The sequence below is a fragment of the Rhagoletis zephyria genome, unplaced genomic scaffold, assembly GCF_001687245.7.
Source record: "Rhagoletis zephyria isolate East Lansing unplaced genomic scaffold, Rhagoletis_zephyria_1.1 Rzeph_scaffold_00368, whole genome shotgun sequence".
Taxonomy (NCBI): domain Eukaryota; kingdom Metazoa; phylum Arthropoda; class Insecta; order Diptera; family Tephritidae; genus Rhagoletis; species Rhagoletis zephyria.
In genome coordinates, this window is record NW_016157452.1 from 827 (window position 1) to 8,838 (window position 8,012).

The following is an 8,012-nucleotide window of genomic DNA, read 5'->3' on the forward strand; positions in this document are numbered from 1 at the left end:
TTTAAACAGACTTTAAATAAAGAGCAAACACTTTTTTTTGCTAATTTTTCCATTCGTTATTTTTATTCTGGGATCCCACATACGTATACAAGTACTAGGTGGCTGTGTGAAAATTACGTTAGCATTCCTTAATGGTGGTCAAACCCCAGGAAGGTTTTGCTCCCTCGCATCGCAACGTTTTCTACAAAGGGTTAAAGTTCCCCCTTTTTGGTAAAAATTACTATTATTTTTCATTACATTCGGTTCTCCTTAGAAAAATTTGGCGCTTAATATGTTAGTGGACATTTTAACCATCTATAAGCCATTTTTTTAAACAGTGGGTCAAAAAGAACCGTTCTGGTTCGAGTTGATGGGTTAAACTTTTAGAAAAAAGTAGACCAACCTTGTTTTCAATATGTAATCCGCAAAAAATCGTAAGAACTCCGTAACATAACGGTGGATAAGATTACTGCAAAAATTTATTGATAGCGACATAAATTATCCCAATAACTTAACTTTAAAAATATTTTTTTTCTTTAAATTTAAATAGTACATACGGATCTGTCCTGCAGAAAAAAATTATCAATTGATAAAAAATAACGCGTTGTAGTTAGTTTTTTTGCGGGATTTCTTTAAAATATATAACTTGTAGTTAGCTACAAAAAGCTAGTTTGAAACTAGTTGACAAGTAATGCAGGAGTAATGACGGAGATTGTTTTCTTTAGACGCGTTTGGACAAACACGTTGAGGACAAGTAAAGGGAAGATCGAAATTTCATATTATTATTTTGAAGTTATGTCTGACGGAGTTCGAATATGGGACCACCTACAGCAGAATATGAAAACAAATATGAAATCTAATAAAGTAAATAAAAAAAAATAAATAAAAATAATATAAAAAAATATTTTGTTTTTCCTATTGATATTTTATGTCCAAAAGTAGTTAGTTACAAGTTAGTTACATCTAATGCAGAGGTAAACCACCCTTGACTATTTCGCGGCCATCGTCATGGAAATATAGTTAGCTTTCGTCAAAGAAAATATACAGATAATAAGTGACTTTTAGCTCCTTCCTAATCAACTTAAAGTTAGCTTAAGACCTTCTTCTGTTCGTCCATCGTAATTTAAATTTAAAACTAGTTCAATGAACAAATTAAATAGAATTATAATCTGAATTGGCATGGCGAATGCCTAACGCTGACGAGACGACATGATAAGATTAGTAGCCTCATGGCTCTTTGGAATCTGCCTCATGGGCAGTAGCGCCGGTGTTTCCAGATGCGCCGGCGTCGCCGCCGCCGCCGATTCTTTTTGAAGTTGACCACGCCGCCGCCGCAAGGCCTGTCGGCGTAAACCTCTAATACAGATATTCTGATGGTTAATGAATTCAGAACGACCAAACTTTGCGCAAATTGTTACAACATAAAGCTTAAATTAGTCCAGAACGTAAACCTACCGGTACGTAAACCCGGGTCAGCTGACACGATCTGTCTTACCAAAGCGCCATGTAAATGAAAACTCAACACCGCGGAATTTTTCTGCAGTTGTAGCCCGTAGCGGAATTTAGATTTTTCCGTGTCAGCTGATTTCTTCCCTCTATAGATGGTTGCCACTCGCCAGTTTTGCAGATGGTAAAAAAGTTATAAGTTCCTAACAAAATACGTTTCAAATATTTGAAATTTACTTTGGATAAGGTTTTTTGTTGAAAACTAAGTAGTTTATATTTAGCTACGATCTATTATAGCACGAGCAATTGTAGTTGAAAAGGCCATTGTAGTGAAAAGGCATTGATGAGTGGCAACATGTAGTAAGCAACACTGAGGGCTCCAGTAATCGACAAAATTCTGCGTATACAGACTGCGTTTAAGTATACGTTCTGCGTTCTTAACTAATTTCAGCTTAAACCTGACGTCCAAATCGCCACACAGGTACCAGTTTTGTCCCAACTGCCGTACTTGCTGGAATCGCGACGTCAATGCTGGGAAAAACATTCTCTACCTGGGAGAATGTATCATTAACCAAGAACAAAAACACGACAATTTTTACAAATGAGATGTCATTATTTCATTTATGGCGAAAAATATGTACATCTGACTGGCAACAGTTTAAGTGCGATTAGGCATGCTTTTTCCTTTAAAAACACTTCAAGCCTGTTATAGATTGGAAATGTTGCGTACGCTATAAACATGTGGCTTGCGACATTTTGTCAACTGCAAACGCTTCCGTCCAAAATCCGGCTGTATACACACATACATATGTACACTTGTGCATACCCAGCGAGCAAGAAAACGCACATTTTACGAACATTATGTTTTACCAGGGATTATCGATCGGCGAATAGTTAGAGAAAGGCTCATAAAAAAAGAAAGAGGCTTGTAGTAATTTGTCAGCACAAGCAAAAATTGTCATTCTGTTGGAAATTTCCCTTGAACCACAATATTTTATAATATATAATATTCGCATACGAATGCCTTTTCGATCCGTTTACGACTGTTCGCAGGCGCTCGACAATTTCAAGCGAAAAAGTACGTTTACGATGATTTTGCTGGCTGGGTAGTCCAGTGACAGCGATAAACTTGAGACTAAATTAGAAATTTGGGGAATAAAATTAGTATACCCTTTTTGAATTTAATAAGTAATGCTTTTATTTAATGAAATTTTTATCCAGATGTTGTGTGGAATTTTGTGGAAATTTGGAACACGACAATTTTCACAAATAAGATGTCATCTGACTGGCAAAGGTTTAAGTGCGCTTATCCAGATGTTTTATAATAGTAATGCGACGATAGTTCAGCTAACCATTCCTCGCGAATAACAGTTACGTTGCTCATAAAAAGTTTTGTCGTATGAACCAATTCTGTGAAAAGAATATATTGTGGTTGTGGCAATGTATACAACGTTGAAAGTGGATGTATGTATAAGTCAAGACCTCCTTGTATTCTTTTATAGACACCTGTATAATGAAGATATGCTGCATTGAGGAAAAATGCCGATGTAATGCATTTACAAATCGTTTCTACATTTCCTTCACATGATTTCAAGGAAATGTTTGTATGTTTCTTTGCAAGTTTTACCAATTGTTCGCGCAATTCATGTGCACAGTTGAGATTGCGATAGTTTAAATAGTATGTACGACAAAATTGTTTGCTCTGATCATTTTCAACAAATGCCGTGAAAACATTTAGTAAAGTAAGTAAATCGCCTTCGGCAACTTCGAAGTGACGTTTGGCTACTCGTGCCTTTATCTGGCCTTGTCCGGTGGCTGGTTGGGCGAAAACCGATTCCACTTGAAGCATAGAAATTATAGTAAGAATCTCTTCGGAGCAGCCCATGGAAACTGACATGTAAAGCATTCTACTGAGCATTGGTGGAAGTGGCATTTCGGCCATAAAATAGCCAAGCGGTTTCGTAAGAGTTCCATCATTATCGATAGCCCCTAAAAAGAAGAATTGAGAGCAATTAATAAACTTATATTACGTTCAAATTTACGAGTTAAACATGTTAAATGGGCTGGAACCAGTTAAATGAACAAAACGTGTTAATAAACAAGTTAAATCGCATGCAGTTGTTGTTCGAAAATTTTACCAGTTAATTTGTTTAACTCGTTTGAAAAACAGTTCAGCGCAGAGTTGTATCAGAAAGCTTTCTGCTTCAGCCAATCAGAAAGAGCCAAAAGCTTTCATTTGATACGCCAACACTCATAAAATGAATATTCTCAAAAATATTAACAATTAAAAACTAATAAAAAATATAAAAATTGTATGCATGTTTGCCCGCCAAAACAGAGGCCAAGGCGGTAATTAGTTATTGCCCAACGGGTCTCATCGTATAATGTATACAACAGGGAGTCGGTAACGTCGATAACTATGTTTAACCGGAGATTAGTGATAACCAGACATTGAGTAACCGGCCCTTAGTATAGATTAGGGCTGTGCGATTATTCGATTACTCGAGCAAGTTGGTTAATCAGTTATTCGGTTAATCAATTACTCTAGTAATCATGATTTTGATTACTCAAAACGATGATTAATCGAGTTACTTGAAAGATGATTACTCAAAAAAAAATTAATTTTGCTCGTTAAAAGAGCTTGCTTTGGAAAATGCTTATTTTCTTTTTTACATTCTGTATAAGAAAAAAAAATTCATTTAAATTTTTGGAAACAGAAACGTTGTTTTCAAACTATCAAGGAACTTTAACTGCTTTATATGTAAACACTACTTTGAAATGTTGATTACTCACTCTACTCATAATGTTGATTAATCATAAAGCCAATTATAGAAAGAGAAGTCCCTTTTTTGTAACAGGTAATTTTGCGAACGGCTGGTCCGATTTTTATGAAATTTTGTACATAAATATCTTTCAGCAACCACCACGTTTTAGGCCAACAAAAATTTAATTTTTTCCGGTAGGTGGACCAGGGACCGATTTATTTGAAAAAATCGTATTATGGTCCGATTTGCAAAAAATTTGGTACCTAAGTAGCTTTTTACCTAGATTAGCATATAGGATCCTTTTTTCCGGGAAGTGCATCAGGGATCATCTATTCGAAAAAATCGTATTTATGGTCCGATTTGCTTAAGATTCCCGAGAAGTGGACCAGGGACCGATTTATTCGAAAAAATCTAATTATGGTCCGATCATATATGTAATACTCCTATATTGGCAGTAAGAGCTAGTACCGTCCGAAAACACTACAGTACAGATATATCAATAAACATGTACGAAAGAAAAGGAACACATACGTTTATAAATAAACATGTACACGACACATTTACAAAAACGGCACTCAAGTACACAATACAATTGACAAAAACAGTACTAGACTGTCTCGCTTTGATTTCGGAATGCTTACACATTGAGATGTTAGCTTACTACCAATATAGAAGTATTACATATATGGGTCCGATGTGCTTAAAACTTGGTACCTAAGTAGCTTTTTCCCTAGATTAGCATGTGTGATTCTTTTCTTCCGGGAAGTGGACCAGGAACCGATGCAATTGAAGATGGTTAGTACGTAGGTATATATAAAAAGTTTTCATAAATAAATTTTGCAAATTCATCAATATTTAATGATTCGTTAATTTTTATTTAAGAAATACCAAAAATTTTGAGAAGGAAACAAATAAAAGCAAACAAATAAAACAACCTAACCTCGCTTGTTTATTTCGAGACCAATCAATTTGAAAAAAAATAAATAAAATCAGCTGTGCCTTGCCGCTAACTCAGTCATTCTCGACTGAGAAATCGGCCAGCAAAAATACTTTTTTACGATTGAATTGCCATTTGTATCTCACCATTTACATATCGAACCGTGTTTATTCGTTCTTCTTATTTAATTATTCATTAAAAAGTGTTGAATTAACTCTTCTATAGTTATAGAAAAGTGTAAATTAGTGGTGCTTGTGATGTAAAGAAATGCTCAGCTGACGGACCCGCTTTCACAATCTTTTTTCCCAAAACCAGTTACGGTAATTCTCTAGGGTGGGGTAACAACCCCTAAAAAAGGTGCGGAAAAGTCGGGAGGGGTACCAAACGACGCGTTTCGCCCCCCTCATAACAATCCGGAGGGGGGCAGATAATATTATTAACCATTTAAAAGTTATGAACAAACAACTTTTGTTAAATTTCGTTGTTTTCTATGGGCAATTACACCGACAAAGATTCACCAAATCACCTGTTCTCACTTTTTAAACACTATTAAAATATATAATTTAACTTGTTTATTAAAGAAACACATAGTTTTATCAACCTAAGATAGATTATTTTGTTATTAAAAAGAAGTTGACAATCTTTGCCAGCTGAAACGCGAGATTCCAAAATAGCTATAGTGCTGCCACTGTATTAGTATTTCGTAATAATTCACTTTTCCTTATGAGATGTGTGCACTGTTCAATGCTTTTCGGTATCTTCTTTCGTTTAATATATATATAAATAATGAAAATTTTTAATAAAAAATCGCGCGATGGTATAGCGAAATTTGCTATTATATTTTGGTTACAATATCTTATTTTGATGAAAGTAAAAAGAAGAAGTGTATAGTGTAAACTGAGTATAATAGCGCAAATGAAATTTGAAATAAAGTGGCAATACCAGCGATTTGAGGTTATAATAATTTTAGCAGGCGCAAAGTTTGTTTACTCTGTTTTGTTAACGAAATATATAAAATAAAAGTGAATAAATGATTTGGTTTGCATAAAATAATAACCGGAAACGTTTTAGTAGTGTTTTAAAAGTGGAAACTGGTGATTTATTGCATTTTTGACGTGGTAATTGCTCATAGAAAACAACGAAATTTAACAAAAGTTTTTTGTTCATAACTTTTAAATGGTTAATAATATTATCACCCCCCCCCCCTCCGGATTGTTATTAGGGGGGCCGAAACGCGTCGTTTGGAACCCCTCCCGACTTTTCCGCACCTTTTTTAGGGGTTGTTACCCCACCCTAGAGAATTACCCCAGCTACAAATACGAGGTCGCATTTCTGCGTGATCTTGTATTTTGGGTTCCTGAAATATAAGCCGTCATCGATTCGCCACTTCGCTGCTTGCTATGTTTGAGTTCCGGTCGCTTAACGAACAATTTTGCATGTGAAAGCAACAACAAAGTTAGCTAGCACGGATAGACGATAGCGAGTTTGGTTGTACCTCATTGAATTCGTTCGTTTCGCCACTTGCTAACTGTTGGCGAATCGATGACGGCTATACTGCGTTACTCACAAAGTACTGCATTATCCACATGTATGCAAAGGATGTTTGTAGTTTTGCATTAAATGCAATGAGTGTGAGTGAGTAGGAAACGGAAATTAACTTAAAAGTAATTCCAGCAGTGTTCGCGTCAGAGAGATGAGACAATTGAATTGTCAACGAAAGTTGAACGATCGAAAGAAAGTGTGTGCGTGTGTGTGTATGCATATGCATATGTAGTCGATTGCAGTAACGGTAGTTGGTTGTCAATTGGCGTCTGTTGCAGAATGAAAATTTCTGGGCAAAAAAAGTGAGATTTTGTGCAAAGATGTTTAATAATAAAATGCAAAATATATTTTGCATTGCAAATATAGTAAGGTGCTTCTTGTAATGGAGTAAAATTGTGAAGAAATATTAGTAAATTGTCTAATTGAAAGCGAGGAGCTGATTTGTGTCGCGGTCAAATTAAGTGCCTAATTCATGCGCAATTGGGCGTGCACAAATTAATATTAAATAAAAAACTGATTGTAAACAATTAACTTGCTGCTGCTGGTTGGGCTGTAATGGGAAGATGGGAGTGTTTTCGTGATGGTCGCGATTTTATAAATGAACTGCCTTTCGTGTTTCGCCGCTATATCTTTTGATGCACCAGTAAACAGTTGAATGCACCGAAGGACTTCCGCTGAAATACTGATCATGCTGTCGTACTGACCGTGATATCGTCGTATCGGTAGCGTATTCGTGAGTGTGTTTCCGTCCGGTTGAGTTTCTTGGCCCAGTATTTTCGAAAATGCACATAAGTGCGCACTTGTATATAATATATACATACATATGTATGTATGTACATACGTACCCGCATAAAGCAGGTATCACACGATTTGTACATTTTGGTAATTACAGAGTGGTGTTGCCTTGAAATTTTGATCGAGAATGAGTTCAGTTCAATAAAAAAATTCCCAACATCTCCACTCTGCATGTAGTTAAATTGGAGCGTTTCCGAACAAGCCCAGGTATTACGAATGAAGTGTTTTGAAAATGATTGGTAAGTGATTTTACATACATATGCACATATACATATGTATATACTAGGGCTGATGATTTGACCCGAGTGATGCCTTACCCGGGTATCATGAGCCCTAATATATACATACATACATATCGCACACCGTCACAACTCAAAATAATACGTTTGTCAGAAAATGCGAAACATGATTTCTTAGCACATGATAATCATATGGGCAAGGGCGAATTTACCTTGCGTTTTGCTAACAAATTATAACAAAAATTTGTTCCAGCTTTTGCTGAAAGATAAATAAAAGCTCTGTGTACATTTTTAGCGCATAATCTCAAA

General features: G+C 35.7%; 1 protein-coding gene across 1 annotated transcript in view; it reads right to left on the bottom strand.

The window, feature by feature from the left end:
• Positions 1-1,296: 1,296 nt before the first annotated feature.
• Positions 1,297-8,012, bottom strand: part of LOC108359264 (probable ATP-dependent RNA helicase DHX35) — a 42,228-nt gene continuing 35,512 nt past the window's right edge. Inside the window, exons 6-7 of the mRNA XM_017611040.1 lie at positions 1,884-3,414; positions 1,297-1,406 (exon numbers count right to left, since the gene is read on the bottom strand). Coding sequence (XP_017466529.1) covers positions 2,732-3,414 — 683 coding nt within the window. The 3' untranslated portion in view covers positions 1,297-1,406; positions 1,884-2,731. The remainder of the gene's footprint in view (positions 1,407-1,883; positions 3,415-8,012) is intronic.